General features: G+C 44.7%; 2 protein-coding genes across 4 annotated transcripts in view; one reads left to right on the top strand and one right to left on the bottom strand.

Annotated features, from left to right (window-relative positions):
* Window positions 1-16,774, bottom strand: part of NCOA1 (nuclear receptor coactivator 1) — a 300,977-nt gene extending 284,203 nt beyond the window's left edge. For 2 of the 3 annotated variants that reach the window (XM_079968417.1, XM_079968416.1), the window contains exon 1: window positions 16,657-16,774. The gene's annotated coding sequence lies outside the window, so the exon portion shown is untranslated. The remainder of the gene's footprint in view (window positions 1-16,656) is intronic. The other variant, XM_079968413.1, reaches the window with a different exon arrangement.
* On the top strand, window positions 15,777-19,510 carry LOC307213403 (uncharacterized protein; the record flags this gene model as incomplete). Its single annotated transcript, XM_079971273.1, has 3 exons — window positions 15,777-15,827; window positions 16,612-17,320; window positions 18,538-19,510. Coding segments are annotated over 3 exons (762 nt in total). The 3' UTR covers window positions 18,540-19,510.
* Window positions 19,511-20,853: the final 1,343 nt, after the last annotated feature.

The raw sequence follows: 20,853 nt of genomic DNA, 5'->3' as shown, positions 1-20,853 counted from the left end.
GTACGCACGCAGCCCTTAAAAGGCGTATCCTTGAGTATTCTGTGCCCTGCTGTGGAAACAAGAGTACAGTAAGGCGAAGATTTGGTGGGAATTCAAGGGCTCATAAGCAGATTTTTGGATGGACAGAACACTTCTTTAGGTTCAGGGGTACACTTCTAGAGTTTTGCTTTTCTATGTGGTTGCTACTCCAGTGTTGAAACACACATGCATTATAAGCCAAAGGCAGCATCTCCCCCCCCCCCCCGCCCGCCCCCACTGCTTCATGTACTGCAGGCGTCAGCAAACTTTTTCAGCTGGGGGCCGGTCAGAACTTGTGGGGGGCCGGACTATATTTTGGAAAAAAATATGAACAAATTCCTGTGCCCCACAAATAACCCAGAGATGCATTTTAAATAAAAGCACATGTTCTACTAATTTAAAAACACCAGGCAAGCCCCACAAATAACCTAGAGATGCCTTTTAAATAAAGGACACATTCTACTCATGTAAAAACACACTGATTCCCGGACCGTCTGCAGGCCGGATTCAGAAAGCGATTGAGCCGGATCCATCCCCCGGGCCTTAGTTTGCCTACCCTTGATGTACTGTATGTGAAGCAGATCAAGTAGTACCTGAATGGTGGAGAACTGCACATAAATATAGGGTGACTCCATAGTAACCAATGTAACATTTGTAAGCTTCTTTACATAATATTTTGTACTTTAGCTAATATTATTTGAACTCCAATTAACTTTAAACTATTTCTGTGTTAAATGGCTTGTTCTTCCCTCCAAGAATAGCCATCCTCATGCTCGAATCCTGCTTCCTGGTTTCCCACAGCCATCTGGTTGGCCGCTTTTGAGAACAGAATGCTAGATTAGATGGACTTGTTGTAAAGTGCTTTGAAGTTTTTTTGGGCTTTTTACAGCCAAGCAGTGTATAAATTTTATAAAATAGAATAAAATAGATATGCCACTGGCCTGATCCAGCAGGCTCTTCTTATGTTCTTATGCAATCTTGCATGTCTCACTTCTGGTTGTTTCACTCGTGTGTAAAATGCCATTTTGGAAAACTGTTTCCAGATAATGAAACTTGGGGAATTTATCTTTAAAGTGATATAGAGAATGCTAACTATGAGAATGAAAAGTAGATCTGTAGGCATTTTCATGTAGCTGCCCTGTATTTGCTGCCTAATCCATTTTGGAATAAATTTCAGATCTTCATGAAAGAAAATAAAGTATTGGGCAGGAAAGGCCACAAAGACGGAATAGTTACTGCAGCATTTCAAGTCCTCCAGCCTGCCTCCTTCCCATTCTACGTACTCACAGCTTGCCTTTCTGTATTGCTATTCTTCCATCACCTTGTTGGGGGCAATCTCAATTTACTCCCTCTCTCATGTGTTAGCAAAGCAGTGGCATCTTGAAAAAAAAAAGGAGAAGCCATTGCTCAGTAGCAGAACACATGCTTCACATGTAGTAAGTCTGAGATTCAGAGGATTCCAGGTAGCCAAGCTGGGAAAGAACCCTGGCCAAGATCCTGAAGGGCCACTGCCAGTCAGAAGACACAAGAAGAAAGATCGGGTTCAGTACCAGGCAGTTTCATATGTTTAGATTTATTCATAGAAATGCATTCCCCCTTGCAGGTGTTCCAGGGCAACTTCCAGACTGGTGCTATTTTGTGGGTGGGATCCAGTCAGATAGCAAATCCAGGATGTGCAATTAAAATGGATTGGCACTTCTTGAGCAACACTCTTCCTCTCACGCACCCAAAACCAATGTTTTGTATTTTAAAAAATGACAGACAAATGCACTGGAGTAACAGTTGGTTGGCATGCCATCTTATAACCTAAACACAAACCCCGTAAAAGCAAATCAGGATGGATGCTCACTAAACAGGTCATCTGAAAGGAACCCAGGAGTTGCACTCAAGTACCTAGGCCCCATCCTGCTAGGTACAATCCAAACAGCCACCATCAAACACTGTAAGAGGACAAGCCAGAGTTACAGTAAGCTCTAACAACCCAGAAACATGCTTCTGTGAGAAAGCACAGAGCCGAAAGAATGAGCCAAGGGGTGGAGGGAGGTGGAAGGAAGGGAGAGAAAACATGCAGTCAGCAGCAAAATCAGTGCAGAGTAAAAGCAAGAGAAAACAGCTGCGGATTTCATGTCACCGTCATCCAGCTGCATGCCTCTGCTTTCCTCCAATCCAACTGAACGCATTTCTGGCCGACTCCTACAAAAGCCTCCCCCTTCTCCCCAGCCCACCCCGCCATAGTCCCATGATCAGAAGGAGGGACAACAGCTGCACGAGTTCCAAGAGACCCCAAAGCAGGGTGCTGGCTCTCATCCTGCATTCCTGGACAGCATCCAGAGGCTGCCCTCTCCTAACACAGGGGCTGCCAGTGACTGACAAATAGCAAAGGACTACTCTATGCCAGCAGAAGGTGGGATGAAAAAAGAGGGGGGGGGGATTTTCTTGTTTAATGCAATTATTTTCCAATCCGCACTTTTAACAATGATTTGTTCACCCATGTATATCAGTCATCTCTATAGAAAACTCAAAGAGGTTTTTTCCTAAGCTTTCTAACAGCATGAGAAACCACTGGGTATATTTAGGGGTAGAATCAATGAAAGCAGGACGATAACTGTGCAGAGACAGTCTCACGGTTTGGTCAAACCCAAAGCCTCTCTCCCAGATCAGAACCCTTTAAGAGGGGAATAGGCTGGAGGAGGAGGAGGAGGCGGCAGCGATACACACGGCCATTCGCAGGAAAACTGCCATACAGATGTGCATCGCCAAGGGAATAAACACTCTGGATAGACAAGAGGTTAGTTCCATGGAAGCAATCTGTGAAGGAACACAGGGATAGGCAAAGTAGGGAAGCAGAGTGTGCGCCTCAAGGAAGAAACAGAAAGAAAAGGCTAAGAAAGGCCTTAAGACCAGGGAGCTCTGCACAGGGTGACACTGAGAACAGTTATATAGGGGGTGTTGAAGGGTACAGTGCCCAAGTATGCAAAAGTGAGTAAACTGGTATAAGAGTGACCCATAACAGAAAAACAAACCAGCACCTGCTTCATGTTTGCATAAACATGTCACTACCTACACATACAGTAGCTGATAGCCAGCTAATTGTGTCCCTAGGAATCTATGGGATGCCACCCAAGGGTCTTCTGATCTCCATTAGCTAGCTAGTGTATACTATAAAAAGGTAAAGGTACCCCTGACCAGAAGACATCTTAAGGCAGCCCTGTTCAGGGAAGTTTTTAATCTGTGATATTTTAGTGTATTTTTGGTTTTTATGGAAGCCGCCCAGAGTGGCTGGGGAAACCCAGCCAGATGCGCGGGGTACAAATAATAAATTATTATTATTATTATTATTATTATTATTATTATTATTATTATTATGTCCAGTCGCAGACGACTCTGGGGTTGCGGCGCTCATCTCGCTTTACTGGCTGAGGGAGCCGATGTTTGTCCGCAGACAGTTTTTCTGGGTCATGTGGCCAGCATGACTAAGCCACTTCTGGCGAACCAGAACAGCGCACAGAAACACCATTTACCTTCCTGCCGGAGTGGTACCTATTTATCTACTTGCACTTTGACATGCTTTTGAACTGCTAGGTGGGCAGAAGCTGGGACTGAGCAACGGGAGCTCACCCCGTTGCAGGGATTCGAACTGCCAACCTTCTGATCGGCAAGCCCTAGGCTCTGTGGGGACCAGGGAGAGAAACCAAGGTGAGCAGGCTAAAGTAAAAAGGCTTGATAGGCAAGTTATATGCCTTCTTACTGTAGCTTAGGAATTCAGCCAGTATGTTTGTAAGAAAGAGGGCAAAAGAAATCCATATAAATAAACAGCACCGGATACGGAAGAACAAACCACCTAACTTATTACTTGCTGATCTGGATGAAAATTTCTTTGTAACTCAATGTCAGCAGTAGCACAGGGTATAACTGTTGGTGTGACAAGGTGAATAGAGAAGAATTTTGAAGATTTTTGGAGACTTCCTAAAACACTATGGTTTGGTACAACCATTAAATAGCTGGATATCTATTACCACATAATCCTAAAATTATACTACTAAGCTCCCTTAAAGGTTTAACCAATGACACTCACCTAAAAATTAACTGTAAACCTACCGTAACTGTGATTGCCAAAATGTGCCCAGCAGCCCAGGAAAAAAAATGGATGCCCTCTTAATTTTTGGAAGACCAATTAAAGAACGGACAAATAGGTTTGTTGAAAGATAGACTTTATTTGTAATATTTTGGAACAATACATTTCTGAATAATATCCAACCATATGCTTATTTTTCTTTGTTTTGAGGACCTGCTTCCCCTTCCCCTTATTTTCTTTCAGTGCTTAGCAGCCCAGTATTTGGCCCTTTTTTATATACAGAAAGAGGTGTGTGTGTGTAATATGAATAAGCCATCAAAATAAAATTTAAAAACCTGTTGACCAACTCTTATTTATTTAATGTACTGTTATTATGCTGCTCAGCAATTAAAATGGGGATGGGGTAGTTTAAATTTACCTAGGTCTGCCTGGAAAAGATGCTGCCACCAACCTGTGCTAATCACCTAAGGAGCCCTAACCCCAAGGAGCCACATCTCTTATAAGAGAGCAAAACCCCAACCCAGCTGCCAGGAGGTCCCTGGACTTGGGAGGTTCTTACAAGATCCTTGGCTAAAACCAACATGACAACATCAGGTTTATATAATGACATCAGCAGAATGCATATGGCATAAAAATTCGCACATGGCAAACTAAAGTGTTTTAAGTTAATTGTAAGTAAAATGAAACATTAAGAATCTGTGACGGGGTAGTCCAGGGAATGAACTGTCCAGGCAATGCTTCTGGCAGTGGTTCTTCTAAGGAATTTCACTATGAGGAGCTGCAGGAGAGTACTGGCTGTTCTATAAGTTATGCTCTCAGTTCAGAGGATGAGAAGCGGCCCAGAAATCCTAGTCAAGCATCCTGAGGGAGCAGCATACACCCTAGAACACATTCCAATTCCTCTGCAACATGCAAGACTCCCATGAGTTACGTCAAAGTAAAAGGCTTGAAAACCACTGGAATACAGTGCCTGGCTAAGCCCTGAAACTCACAAAAGGACTCCCAGAGTCCTTTCCTCATACATTTCCATCTGAAAGTACATACAGAATACAGTGACCCAGGGGTCAGCAAACTTTTTCAGCAGGGGGCCAGTCCCCTGTCCTTCAGACCTCGCAGGGGGCGGACGGACTATATCTTGAAGAAAAAAAGGAACGAATTCCTATGCCCCACAAATAACCCAGAGATGCATTTTAAATAAAAGCACACATTCTACTCATGCAAAAACACCAGGCAGGCCCCACAAATAACCCAGAGATGCATTTTAGATAACAGGACACATTCTACTCATGTAAAAACATGCTGATTCCCGGACCGTCTGTGGGCTGGATTTAGAAGGTGATTGGGCCGGGCCTTAGTTTGCCTACTCATGGAATACACATTTGCTTTACCAGTCAAGGAACAGAGCTCACAATTGCACAGGGAAAGTTACGAATTCTTCCTAAAAGGATGAAAACACATCTGCCAAGGATGTTGGAAGTATGGCAGAATACGGAAGAAGATGGGACTAGATGACTCAAGGAAGTTGCTTGGAATTTGCATAATTTATTCTTTTAATTTATTCTAAATTCACAAAAAAACTACAAATGGTGGGAGGGAGTGGCATTTGGGGATTTTGCACAAAATTTGAAAGATTTATATGTACATGATTTTAGGACTTGGTTCAGATCACAATATTTTTCATTGTGATCATGTGAGGGGCTGAGTTCCATAATAAAGAAAGGCAGGCCATAAATCTAAATGGGCAAAATTAAACCCCCAAACAGCCCCACAGAGGGCTGAATATGCTCAGAAGCCATGGCTTGCAGGCTGACTGTTTTGGGGCAGGGGGTGGAGTGAGGAAACTGGATTTGAATCTCTTAATGCAGGTCCCACTTGTAAAAATAATTGTCCTACTTCAAAACAGCAAACTGAGAAAGGCCCCTCTCTGTACACACACAGACAACCAGTCTAAAGCCACTCTGAAATAAAGTATGCAACTCTGACCCAGTTCCCTTTATGTTTCTTCAGAGTCATGCTACTCACATGTACTCAACTTGCTTTCTCTTTTAAATAGGAACCAAACCTGAGATTTCATCATTCCATTCTCACAGCAACAATATTCAGTGCACAGCAAAAGAAAAGTTGCACAAACTGTTTGGACAGTTTGCTGAACAGTTAGCTTTGGACACCATTTATTCTGAAAGTGGAACTAAGCTCCCAACCCTCAGGAAAGCAATGTTGCAGCTGTGTGTACAACTATGTATACCTAGCCAAACATAGACTGTCCGTTTTCAGTTTCTTCTCTTTTATTCCAGCAAGTTATTGATGCTTTATGCTAGATTAGCTGAAACAAGGCAGTTTGGGACAATGAAATTTCCCTTCTGGCCAATACACCTGAGCAAGATATTTGAAGACCCTTTGACTTTACTGGGTGCAGGATTTCAACCTTGGTTTTTGATTGCTTCAGAGTTCTGCTAGTCCTTCAGTGCACTGTTGCAGAGCCAGTAAGGTAGTACCGTAAATATTACATGGCACTGTTGCACTCAGATCATGCTAACCGGTTTCCTACAGGAATCTGGCTGGCCGTTGTGAGAACAGGATAATGGACTAGATGGCCCACTGGCCTGATCCAACAGGCTCTTCTTGTGCTCTCAGAGGAAGGGCAGTTTAGAAATAAACCAGTAATAATATTTGTGAGGGATAGTATAATCCCCATCAAAGTCAGGAACACAGGGCACTTCCATACACAGAGTCAGACCACTGAGCAATGCACTACACACACTGACACCAAGGTTCTCCGGGGTTTCAGATAGCAGCCTTTTCCAACACTACCAGGAGATGCTTAGGATCGAACCAGATCTACTGCTAAGCTACGTTGCTGCATAAAACTAGGGCCAAAGCAGACAGCATGAGGAAAAATAACAGTGAGAGGATATTTGCTAAGCATAATCTACAACTATTCTGAAATGTTTACTATTGCAAATTAAACTTTCATATATTTGCTGTAATATAATTTACAATAAGTTATATTGCAGCTCTATTTATTCGGCGACTTGCCTGAAGTTGTACTAAATAAAGCTCAGTTCCTTCTTGTTGATGAAATGGAAACCAAGCTAACATGTTTATACCATGCATCGTTACATGGAAAGATCTGTATATTCTTTTCCCTACACAGAAGTGCTCTCCACATGGAAGACGTATAAATGTTTGATGCATCCCCCCAGCCCAAATGAGACCCCACTGGTTGTGGCTGGATGCATTCTTGCTAGTTTTATGGAAACAGCCCATTCCAAATACAGCAGTTTGTGCAAAAAAAAACCCAATCCTCAACCTACCAAACTCTTCAGAGTTGCCAGCCCTAATGTAAATCCAGATCTGGTTATAGTACAGAGGATAATTATTCCAGTTCCTGGGGTGGGGAAGTATTTACCTATAAGGCTCAACACAGACTACCTTACACAAGCAAGTTAGGCAACAGGCAACAGACACTTCCAGTTTCATTATCTATGAAATACTCTCAAGTCTTTTCGGATATCCACAATAGGCCCTATAAAATATTACAGCTCTGATGGTGCAACAGACTTCCATGTGGGTGGAGCTTCCTCTTCCTCTCTTCCTTTTTTTTTAAAAAAAATATTTTTTATTGAACTCTTTTTCATAAGAACAGAAACAAACAAACAAACAAAAAAAGAGATACAAAAAAGAAAACAAGAAATAACAAACAAAGATACCATATGGCGAAAATACAAAACCACCGATACATACAACCATACAAAAAGGAAAAAAGAAAAAGAAAAAGAAAAAGAAACGAAATGAAGAAACAAAAAATACACCCACCCATCCCAAAACAGTGATTGACTTCCCTTCAAAACGGCTTGAGTTGTACTCCCACATTATTTTCCTGCGGGGTATTTTTGTCACCTTTGTTTACACCTCTCAAACTTTATGTATCACCTACTGTGATTTTAATGTTACCTAGATTTGTTTCCATGTATGTAAGGAATTTACTCCAGTCACTAATAAATTTTACATTTTTCTGATGCCTGATCTTCTGTGTCATCCTTGCTAGCTCTATATACTCGAATAACTTAGATTGCCAGTCTCTGATAGTTGGAATATTAGGGGTTTTCCAGTTTTGCGCTAGCAGTATCCTGGCAGCTACCGTTGCGTATTGAAACATGGTTTGATCCTCTTGTCTAATCTCCTTCCCCACCATCCCTAAAAGGAAGGCTTCCGGTTTTTTAGGGAAGGTGTATCTCAGAATTTTTTTTAGTTCATCATAGATGAGTCCCCAGAACCTTTTTGTTTTTTCACAGGTCCACCACATATGATGGAAGTCTCCTTCCTTCACCTTGCATTTCCAGCAAGTTTTATCCCCCGTCTTGTACATTTTTCCTAGTTTCACAGGGGTAAGATACCACCTGTACATCATTTTTTGTAGGTTTTCTCGAAGATCAACACATGCCGTAAATTTCATGTCCTTGTTCCAGAGTTTCGCCCATCTGTCATAATCTAAGTTATAACCAAGATCTATGGCCCATTTAATCATTACCTCCTTTACCTCCTTGTCCTTCGCGTCCCAGTCTAATAGTTGGTTATACATTTTAGATAGGAGTTTGGAGTTTCCTTCTATTATTTCCACCTGGAATCTGGACTTTTTCTCACTCATCCCTATTTTTTTATGCTCACTCCATAGGGAATTGATTTGGTAGAATTGTAGCCAGGTTGTTAATTTATCCTTAAGTTCTTCATATGGTCTGAGCTTCCACCCTTTATCTGATTTTACCAGTAGATCCTCATAAGTCCATCTTTGGCCTTCCATGTTAGGTTTTTTTATTGTCAAAATATCAACCGGTGATAGCCACCAGGGGATGTCCTTTTCTAAAAGTTTCTTATTTCTATTCCATACCTCAAGTAGCGCACCTCTGATTATATGATTATAGAATCCTTTGTGGGCCCTCTCCTTATCCTGCCATAGGTACGCATGCCAGCCAAATCTGGCGTCAAACCCCTCCAAGTCCAGCAAATCTACGTTCTTCAAGATAATCCAGTCCTTAATCCAACACAGACACGCAGCCTCATAATATAGTTTCAAGTTAGGAACGGCAAATCCTCCCCTGTCGCTGCGATCTGTGAGTAGTTTAAATTTAATTCTTGCTCTCTTGCCCTGCCAAATAAATCTGGACAGGGTTCTCTGCCAGTCTTTAAATGATGTCGTACCCCTGATCACCGGGATGTTCTGAAATAAGAACAGCAACCTTGGGAGAATACTCATTTTGACTTCCAATACACCTTCAAAAACAGCTCTATAAGGTTGAAGGGGGCAGGTGGATTGGGGGGGGGAGAGAAATGGAAGTCCTGTTGCACCAGCAGAACCATATTAGCATAGCACCAGATGCAATTAAATATTTTAAGCCTGTGTCTCAAACAAAAGGTCTCTTTTTAATTTAATGTAAATGAAAGTAGCCTCCCATTGAGGCCAAGCACCTACACCAGGCCCTCCAGATGTTTTGGGACTACAACTCCCATCATCCCTAGCTAACAGGACCAGTGGTCAGGGATGATGGGAATTGTAGTCTCAAAAACATCTGGAGGGCTGAGTTTGCCTATGCCTGGACTACACTATGTAAAAATATTGTCCCCCACATATGCCAATCAAAACTATATTTGCTCTTTCCCATAGTTTTTTTTAGTCCCATAGTCTTTTCTCATATAGTTTGTTTTAACAATCAAGCTGCTTTGCTTCTTTTTCTCTTTGAAGCACAACACAGAACTTTACCTAAAACTTTTTAAAACAACATTTTCAAACGGTGAAGGATCACGATTTCTAGCGAGTATATCAGGCAAAACAAAAACATAAAACTTTACTATTGCAAAAATAAGGACAACTCCCCCCATTGCTGAATAGCTTCCCCATAATATTATATCTTGCATTATTGATTCATAATTGCAATTTAGGACTTTGGACTATAGTGTGGGGGGGCCTTATCACTGGAACTCCCTCCGAGGAGTTCAGACGGGCAATGACTATACAGTATACAGACCACAGGTGGGATTTAACTAAATTTTACTCAGTAAACAAACATTAATAAGTCAGGCCCATTAATTTCAATGGGTCTACTCTGAGTAAAACCACCACGCACATTTTATGGTGCCTGTTGAAGGCTTTCCTCTTTCAAGAGCCCTCTAAGTCAAGATTTCTATTGCCAGTTGCTATCTTTACTGGACTTGAAACTGTTTTATATATACAATTATTTTAACTATTTTTTAAATACATGCAAATGTTTTAGATATCTTTTTATTGTAATGCAAAATCAATTCAAAATGCTTCATGAGAAGAGATTCATAAATGTAATAAGCAATACAGTAATAGTAATAAATTCTGACTGCTTCCCTTTCAAACTTCCTGAACTAGCAGCAATCACCAATCAGCTTGAGTAATGTAAGCTTAATAATAATAATAATAATAATAATAATAAACTAATATTATATTTTCAAATGCATGATGCTCAGGAGTTGGGGTAAAATATATAATTCCGAAACAGTGTTAAAATACAAGACAGTCATTCCAATAAGTCACAACTTACTTTCCATAACAAACTGTAAATTAGTCACACTTATGAATAATGCATTCCCCCCCCCCAACCTGGTTTTAATGTATCGTGGGTATTTTCTTTGGTTGGTTGGTTGGTTGGTTGGTTGGTTGGATGGAAGTCACTCTGGGTTGCCTTGGGTAAGATATAGGGACTAAAAAAATTTAATAAATGAAATAAAATATTCATGCTTGCCGCGAGAGGAAATTATGCATTAAAAAAAAAAGCTCAGCTGATGCATCAAATATCTCCATTTGATAACTTGATCCCCAAATATCAAGCCAAGTTCTTGGAAAGAATGCAACAAGGGCAATGCTGCAATATTTGGCAATGCATTGCCACATATCTCGTCAATCTGTTTTTCTTTAATCCACAGCTAATAGCCACAGACTTAAAGAACATTCCTGCAAAAAACAGAATCCTTTGTCCATATATTTGAAATGAACATTAGCTTGATCTACTCCCCACACCGGCGGAAAACAAAATATTTCATCACCACTGAAATATGGTTTTATACTCAAGTTTTTCTATTTTAGGTCGTTTTCCTCCTTGCGGCCGGGGGGGGGGGGGAATCCCTCTATAAGTAGGCAAACCTATCTATTCACAGTTCTTGAGCACTCTTGCAGTATTACAACTGCAAAGTATTAAAGTTTGTACATGTGCCTACACACACCTCCCAATAAAAACCAAGCACCCGCCACTGGAACAAATGAACCCGGGCAATCCAGTTGAGAGCATATGCAGGAATTTGCTTTGAGTACTAGAATTTACTTTGAGTACTAGAACTAGACAGGGTGGATCTGAATTAAATTAAATCAAATCAATTAAATTAAATTAAATTAAATAGATCACAATTTAAATCGCGATTTAAATCACTAGTCAGTAAGACTTGATTTAAATCTCTCTCTTTTTACAGAAAGACTCATTCCTGCTGGTATAATCTTAATATTTACAACAGATGGTTTCATTTTTGAAATAATAAATTTTCAGAGTAGTTTTTACAGTTAAATAAAAAATTACAGATTTGGTTATACTATTAGAAATACATAGACAGATAATTATGAAATTATTATGAGGTTTAATAAGTTAACTGTTTATATTTGCATAACTTTTCTGATGTACTTTATTGGAAGGAGAAAAATAATCATTTCCTTAATAACAATTTAAACAATTTATTTAACTAAAACAATAACATTATAGCGCATGTATCCATGTTTGTTAACTGTTGTGGTTAAACTTAAAAAAAAAAAAAACTTAGACTGAGTTTTAGCACACATGAAAAACTTAAAACAAATCCTTATTTTCTGATGAACAGCCTTTGGACTATAATGTAACTTAAATAGAAATCTATCTTTAGAAAGATTCTTCCTCCTAAAGAGTTTTATTTTAAAAATTTGATTTAAATAAAAAAAAATCCGATTTAAATAAAGAAAATCTGATTTTTGATTTTTTTTTTATTAAAAAAATCACTGATTTTTATCCACCCTGGAAGTGGAGGACCGTAACAGTTCTTCCCCATTAAAATCCACTTCTGTTTAACCCACATTGTCTATGTTTTAGCAGCATAATCCAGAGGGGTGGGGGTCATTTTGTTGCCGCTATTGTTAAAACTTACAGATCTACCACAGATCACCACAAGATGAAAATGTCATAAGGACGTCACGGAGGCCAATGGCCCATCTAGTCCAGCATCCCGTTTTCATCTTAGTCAACCAGCAAGCAAGACACGAGCACGAGAACACCCATCTCTCATGAAGCCTACTGCGACTAACCATGATAGGAGAGCTTAGCCACTGTGGACAGCAGCCACTGATTGTCTTCTCCTCCATGAATCTGTCTAATCCGGGGGTCAGCAAACTTTTTCAGCAGGGAGCTGGTCCACTGTCCCTCAGACCCTGTGGGGGGCTGGACTATATTTGGAGGGGGGGGGGATGAACGAATTCCTATGCCCCACAAATAACCCAGAGATGCATTTTAAATAAAAGGACACATTCTACTCATGTAGAAACACGCGGACACATTCTACTAATGTAGAAACACGCGGACACATTCTACTAATGTAGAAACACGCTGATTCCCGGACCGTCCACAGGCCGGACTGAGAAGGCGACTGGGCCAGATAGTTTGCCTAAGTAAAAAGGTAAAGGTACCCCTGCCCGTACGGGCCAGTCTTGACAGACTCTAGGGTTGTGCGCTCATCTCACTCTATAGGCCGGGAGCCAGCGCTGTCCGCAGACACTTCCGTGTCACGTGGCCAGTGTGACGAAGCTGCTCTGGTGAGCCAGCGCAGCACACGGAAACGCCGTTTACCTTCCCGCTAGTAAGCGGTCCCAATTTATCTACTTGCACCCATGGGTGCTTTCGAACTGCTAGGTTGGCAGGCGCTGGGACCGAACAACAGGAGCGCACCCCGCCACGGGGATTTGAACCGCCGACCATGCGATCGGCAAGTCCTAGGCGCTGAGGTTTTACCCACAGCGCCACCTACCCATGGTCTAATCCTCTCTTAAAGCCATCCAAGATGGTGGCCATCACTGCCTCCTGGGGGAACAAGATCCATAGTTTATTTAAGGATGTCACTGTATTTTGTTAAAACCACAACTAGAGCTCTTGCTAACTTCATTCTGCGGACTAATATTTCTTCATACTGTATGCAGAAGATTTACACATGCAACCAACAGAAAACTCTCACTTTTCATTTCTTTTAAACTCACACACCCCCTCAATCCATTTGAAGCAAATTACTTGGAATGAAGCCAGTTCTGCCCCATTGACCTCTTGTATTTTTCTTTCTTCAGTTTTAGGATAGATTTTAATGAACTCATTGTTTCTATGTGGTGTTCACTTTTAATTGAATTTATATTGTCAGTCACTTGGGCGGGGGAGCGACTCCAAGTTAAGAGACAGATTATATAAATGAAGTCAAATGAATGAACAGACATTGGATTTAAAGAAGTCTAAATTGATGCCACTCCAGATATTGCAGGTGAACATTTAGTTCTCTCTCACACACACACACATTTGCATCCTGCCCTTCTTCCACGGAGACAGCACCTAAAAGACTGAGGATGGCCCCAAAAAGGTCTGAAAATACCTGGAAGCCTCTTCCCATTTCTGAACTACAAAACCTTTGCTTATTTTTAAAACATAGTGTGGTTTACTTCAAAGAATACTTTCCAGTTTTTGTAATGTAAACCAGTTGAATGATTAGAATACACAATGAAAGGTAGGAGATGACCCAGTTCTCAGTTACTGAAACGTCAACATGTGCTGCAATACGTAAAGGTGCAGTGCTCTCAACCCACACTGGAAAAAAGTTTCCTTTCAGTCACTATTTATTTCCATCCTGAATGTCACATTCAGCAAAAAAAAAAAACAAGTCATTCCCTCTTTCCTACCCATGAGATTAATTCAAGAAGAGGGTCACTTCCAGGATGTGAGCTTCAGAAACTTCAAGTTGCCTGAAGATGAGGGTAGGAAAGCCGTTTACATGCACTCAAACATGAGATTCATGCATATAATTGTAATGCCAGTCAGCAACATTATGCTGCAGGTGTAACGCATTAAACCATATTATCTATAAACACATTCACTAAGCTGATTTGATAACACACTAGAACAGAACTGGCAAGAGCCTGGAAAAGCCTTTTATATGAAACCAAACCATTCAGAAGGCAACACAAATGGGGCAGTCTCTAAACATAAACTCTAACACAGCACCAAGTCAGATCCGCGTCACCCTCAGTCCTTATTCAAAGACTACCGTATTTCATCCCTTGCCCTTAAAAAAAAATAAAAAATCCATTTCTTGAGCTCAAATTACCCTCCAAACCATCCGATACCTCATTACCATCTTGATTTCCTTCAACCAGAAAAACTGCACATTACTTATTCTCCCCAGGCTCTCTGAAAGAGGAGTGTGTAAACAATTAATGTGCATAAAAGAGTTTGCTGCCTCTGCTTTTGATAATCCAACTGATGATGAGATGCAACATGCAAAAGCAAAGAGGCCACACTTAAAAGCAGCAATGTAGCACACCTACGCTCCCAGCCTACTCTCTGTGCAATGAAGACTTCTGCTTACAGCCCCCCTGTTGCTGTGGGATTGTCACCAGCATCATCAACGGCGCATCTTTGCCCCAATATGGTCCCGTCGCACGACACCCTGCCCCAACCATGTTTACGCAGTCAAAGCAGCCCAGACTCTTAATGACCAATCTGGACAAGAAGAAAGCAGCTTCACTACTTTGCTATTAAAACTTGCTGGTGGTTGTGTGCAGTTTTGCAGGAGAACATGAACGTGCGGGCATGTCAAAAGTTTAGGTGTGGGAGAAGAGTAGGCAAGTTTTCCCTACTCCTGAAAATTGCACTTTTCATCTGAAATTTTAAAGGGGAGGGTGAGGGAGGGGGTGTGTGCGGCACTTGACATAACCCAGAAACAAGCAGGAGCATTCCCCACCTACAGATTTTTAGTTAAATGACTCTGAACCACCATATACACACTTCCTCCCAACCCAGGCTCTCTCTCTGCCTCTGTACACACAAATACTTGCTGACACTCTCCTTCCACAAGCCTCCGATTTTAAGGCTCTAGTGTCCTCCTGGTCCCCTGCTCAACTGACTCTCCCCAGAATTTGAGGATGGGGGACAAGCCCTCCCATTCAGAGCCAAAGTTATTACTGTTGCTTCACCACCACCACCACTTCTGATTTGTTGTGGAGAGGAGATAATGCCAATTCCAGGAACTGCTTTCTACTCTGGTTTAACCAAAGATGTAAAGGGAAACTGGATGGTACACCACATCCCCGCAGAGCCTGCTGCTGCTGCTGCTCCCTTTCTCATTGGAAACCCCTTCCCATACATTCCACCAAACCCCAGACACCCCCTTCCCACTCCATTCCCCCCTTAACTATGCCCCATAACTAAAGATCACTCCCACACAAACACACCTTCTCTCCACTTCTCTACAGATTGCCTATGGGGTGGACTTTGGTAATATGGCACCCTGCCTGAGTGAAGGCAAAACTGGGCAAATCCCACCCCCCAATATTTCTTATTTTCACAGTAACTGAGTACGTACCAGTATAAATACAGGGATGATGTTGATGATGATGACGATTTCTACTGCTACTACTTTGCACCTCCTCTGCTCTGCACCCTGTGTGAGGGAACTGCCCACCCCCACCCTAAATCCATCTCTGCTGGGATCTTCCATTACTCCCCAGTTTTGGGGTACTTTGCCACTTTCTCTGGCATCTGACAGATCCTTCTGGGAGATCCCCTCGCCGGCCTATAGCTTTCCAGCTCCCTGGGGTCCTAGTTACCCATTTTTTCATTGCACAGCTCCCTAATCTGGGCTGGGAGGGGAGTGCAACCCCTTTGACCTGTCCGCACCCATTTGGGGGAAAGGTCTTCTTCCTGCGGGGGGGGGGGTACCCCGTGTGTCCCCTTGCCCCCACACGCCCCCCTCCTTCCCCACCCCAAAAGAAGCAAACTCCCTTCTATCTGCCACAACCTCCTCTTGGCACGGAGACCTCCCCCCCCCGGGGGGGGGGACCCCTGCTCTCCAGCACCCACCATACTCCCCTGGCAGACCCACCCACCCACCCCGCCACGACCACCCCCCCCCCCAATCTCCAGGCTTTTGCACCAACACGCCCCTGCCCCCTTCCCTGTCACACCCAGACCTCAAAATCATGCATTCCCCCCACCACCACCCAAAAAAGCAGCTCTGCTCCTTCTGCCACTGCTCCTGGTGCAGCGCCCACCCACCCAAAAAAGCACACACACCCCGGGCCCCGCCCCCTCCTTCGCACCCACCTAAATCTTCCCTTGGAGGACCCCCCCCAAAATGCGCCCCGCCCCCTTCCTTAAACCTCCCCCCCCCCCGCGAGCTTCATCGCCCCCCACAAAAATAATCATTTTTTGCAAACTCCCCCACCCCAGAAGCAAGCCTCGGCCGCGGGCTCAGCGCCCCCCCGGCGGGCTCACCTGCTGCCTCCGGCCGGGCCGAGGCCTCCCTCCTCGGCGGGGAAGCACCGGGGGTCGTCGCCTTCCTTGGCGGCGAGGAGGAGCGGGCGAGGAGCGCGGCGGGGGCGGCCCTCCCGGCCTCCTGCTCGGGCGGCGGGCGCTGGCGGGTCTCCTCGGCGGCGGCCTCCTCCTCCTCCTCCTTCTGGGGCCCCGGCTCCCTTGGCGGGGCTCCTGGGCGCCCGGGGCCCCCTGTCTCCGCGCTCGCTCAGCCTGCGGCGCCTGCTCGGCTCCCGAGGGCGGGCGGAATGGCGAGGGGGCGCGGAGGAGGAGGAGGAGGAGACGGGGCGGGACGCGGCCGAGGGGCTGGCAGGGGAGGACGGAGAGAGGGAGGGAGGCAGCGACCAGAAGGGGAGGCCGCCGCCGCTGCCGCCGCCGCCGCCGAGGCGAGGGGCCGAAACCGCCTCAGCCGCGCGCCGCCATCTTGGGCAGGATGGCAGGCAGGAGCCGCCTGAGGGGAACCGCCGGCGCCTCGTCCTCCTCCTCCTCCTCCTCCGGCCACGGGCAGCAGCGACACCAGGCCGCGCTCCCTTCGCCAGCCCGAGCTCGACGCCACCGCCTCACGCTCGGGAAAGAGCGCCTCTAAGCATGTGCAGAGTTCGCCGGGCGGCGGGCGCAGCAGCTGCCTGTATCCTCCTCACCAGGCGTTAGATATTAACGAGAGGCTTCGTTTTAAGAACGGGGGGCGGGGGGCGGGGGGTGTTCTGCTGCTGCTTTTCTCCCTGCAAGTAGACGGGGGAAAGGGACAGCCATAGGATTTATTGGGGTGGGGGTGCAGAACCGAGTTATCTTGATTTAGGGGGCAGCTCCCCCCCCCGGCTACACCCACCCATGCACCCAATTCAATATTTGAGGGGCCTGCCCCTCCAAAAAAGTTGATTGACATTGCAATTCCAATGGTGGGTGGGTTGCACTCAAGTGAGCAATTATGGAAGGCAGAGCTTACCTGTCGTCCCACCCAATATTTTATTCAAGTTGCGCCCCCCCCCCCGTGACAGCCATCACCTAAGTGTGAGTGTGCTTGGCAGGGTATTTGGGGCATCACCTGCCTGTGCATGTGGTCGGGGTGCTTCTGTCGTACAAGGCGCCGCTTAAGTTGACAGCGCTCTTTGAAAAGCAGTTTAAAAGTAAAATCCGCAATCGCGGGTTACCAACGGGCAGCAGGCCAGCAACGCATTCCTGTGCGGCTTTACTTGGAAGTAAGCCCCAGTGCCGTCAGTGCGGCTTGCTCCCCAGTAACTGGGCTGAGAGGGTTGCGGAAAGCACAGCGCATTGGAGGCGAGAGGGGCTTCAGACTGTGCATGCTCAGGGGCTGTGCTGCTAGCGTGCAGGTCGGTCCGTTCGCACATTAAGTACAGTGGCAACACACCCAGTTGAGCCACCGATGGTGCTAGCTAAATGTAAACGGTCAAGCTTTTTTTTATACATGGCTAGCCTCTCTCGGCCTTCTCCTCGCAGCTTCCTGGTGAACCTCTTAGGTTTATAAATCCATATTTCCGCCCCACAGTCTATGACGCTGAAACATGAGATGCCACATTTGCACAGCGGCGTCTCAGGATCACTGGCTGTGTGCTCACTGTGCCCTGGCCCCTGGCTGGCACAGTCTCCTTCGGTCTTCAGGTGAGGGCTCTTCGCAGCCCTACCTGGAAATATCCAAAGGTCGGGCGCGAAGGCATTCTGCATGCAGAGCATGCGCTGTGTCACTGAAGGGCAGAATAAAAGTGGTTTTGCATTTAACACGCAAGCCCTTTTGACAAATAAAAATAGCATCAGCTGAGGGTGGGGTAATAATTATCAGGGTCACAGTGGGCCCAGAATGGGAACTCATCCTTGCCTCTCTTTCAGAGCCCCGAGTAAAACCTTTCTTGTGAATGTGCTACTTATAAACGCTAAATAGGAGCCCGGCTGGGTCACACCAAAGGCCTGATCCTTTGGTGAACCACATGGGAAGCTTACGAGTATGGCACAAGGGCTCACCTGCCACTGTCTCTTCAGTGACTGGCCTTCAGGTGTACACTGCTTCCGATACATGGCATAGCCATCACAAATAGTAGTCATCAATATTCCCCCGTGAATTTGTTTGATCCCCTTTTTAAACCATCCAGGGTAGTGATTGTTACTACCAAGGCAGCCAAGGGTGGCTTGGGAGCCCTGTGAGGGGGGGGGGACCCGGTAAGCGCAGACCAACTAAAAATATTTACACAGGATATAAAACAAGTGTGTCATCTCATGTTTATGTCAATCATAAATATGATGGTATCTGAACCTGTTGAGAATATGAAGAGCCTAAAGGCTCACGTCAAAAATACAATCACCCTCACGATCGTTGCTGAACTAACCATACACTTTAAATTTTTAACTTGGATGTGTAACACAACAACTTGGTTGCATTTGCACAGTGTTCACTTCCAAAAACATGTAAATGCGACTGCTCAGAGTAAGATGAGATTGTACCGTCATACTGTCAAAGCCCAGAAGTGTATAGAGTCAGAAATGCTCTGTTCACTGCACCAGTTTGCAAGCCATTATTCAGAATTGTGCATATACTGAACGCAAGATATATATTTTAAGAGCTACATAAAAACATATGCAATATAATGGGGCCCTTCCAAGCCCTAGTAATTTGTAGCAGCTTCCTGCCCCCATGCATGCTCTCTCGTCGGCCCTAGTTGCTGCATCTTCAGGTAATCTTAACCTCATAGTCTAACTTTGTGTTGTGTGGAGTACTGTTGCCTATCCTGAATCCAGATGACCTGGATGTCTAGTATTTTGAGAGAGAGAAAATCTACTTTCTCCACAACACCCATCATTTATGCTCCTCTATAAGGACCTGCTGGGACGCAGGTGGCGCTGTGGGTTAAAGCCTCAGCGCCTAGGGCTTGCCGATTGAAAGGTCGGCGGTTCGAATCCCTGCAGCGGGGTGCGCTCCCGCTGCTCGGTCCCAGCGCCTGCCAACCTAGCAGTTCGAAAGCACCTCCGGGTGCAAGTAGATAAATTGGGACCGCTTACCAGCGGGAAGGTAAACGGCGTTTCCGTGTGCGGCTCTGGCTCTGGCTCTGGCCAGAGCAGCGATGTCACGCTGGCCACGTGACCCGGAAGTGTCTCCGGACAGCGCTGGCCCCTGGCCTCTTAAGTGAGATGGGCGCACAACCCCAGAGTCTGTCAAGACTGGCCCGTACGGGCAGGGGTACCTTTACCTTTACCTTATAAGGACCTGCTTACTTGTATTTTTGTTAAACTAAAAAAGGCCCAAGTATGCTGTAGGGGAATTTCCTCCCAATGCAAGTAGTATCATTTTCTGGAGGCGGGTGGGGTGTTCCATGGAATGCAACTGGGGAGGAAAGACTTTAATTCCTCATCCCTCCCTGCAGTCCTAAAAATGATCAGCCCCCATCCTCTACCTGACACGTTTTTTGTATTAAAAACAACCACACACATGTGGTTTGGGTCTGAGCTATGGCTGTTTCGTACTCTGAACGTCCTTGCCATATGAAGTGTGAACCAGATCACAGCCGCGTTGTACAGCAGCAGCAGAGTCGCAGATTACTTAACCACAAACGCAACTTACCTTCGTGGAGACGCCATCAGTCATGCCATTTCTGGCAGCCTCGCCGTAGCATATCATGGCCCTGATGCATTCTTGGAACACAGCACAGCACACCACTCGGCCCACGCAGTTGCTCAACCCACAATTTTACCACACGCAAGTCGGCCTCAAGATGACTTCACGTGCACTCGCTATGCTGGAAATTCGTGTTTAGTACACTTGCTGCTCATTGTGCGTAAAAATACTTGTGTGAGGAGGTTGCTTCAAAACTTGTCAGGGTGCTCATTGCCCTGGAACATCCTCTCTGGTGAATAATCACCAACACTAGTCAATAGAAAATACGTGAAAATACATTAAGTGAAAATAAAACGCTGAGTGTGGTGAGCAAAATTAATAATATTTTTTTCCACAAACTTCCTGTGAGTGCGATTCGCTGCCCAAGAGGTTTATTTTTTAAATCGAACTTGCACATAATTCACTTCTTCAATTTTCTGGTGTGCCTTCTTATAGGTGCCTAATACTTTTAGATTCTCAAATTCGGGATGTGCTAGCCAACTTCTTTATATCTGCTCACTAATATAACCCAGATGTCCAAAGATCAAACAAAGTGGTAA

Source organism: Podarcis cretensis (genome assembly GCF_951804945.1).
Source record: "Podarcis cretensis genome assembly, chromosome: 3".
Classification (NCBI taxonomy): domain Eukaryota; kingdom Metazoa; phylum Chordata; class Lepidosauria; order Squamata; family Lacertidae; genus Podarcis; species Podarcis cretensis.
This window is presented reverse-complemented; position numbering and strand designations above follow the sequence as displayed.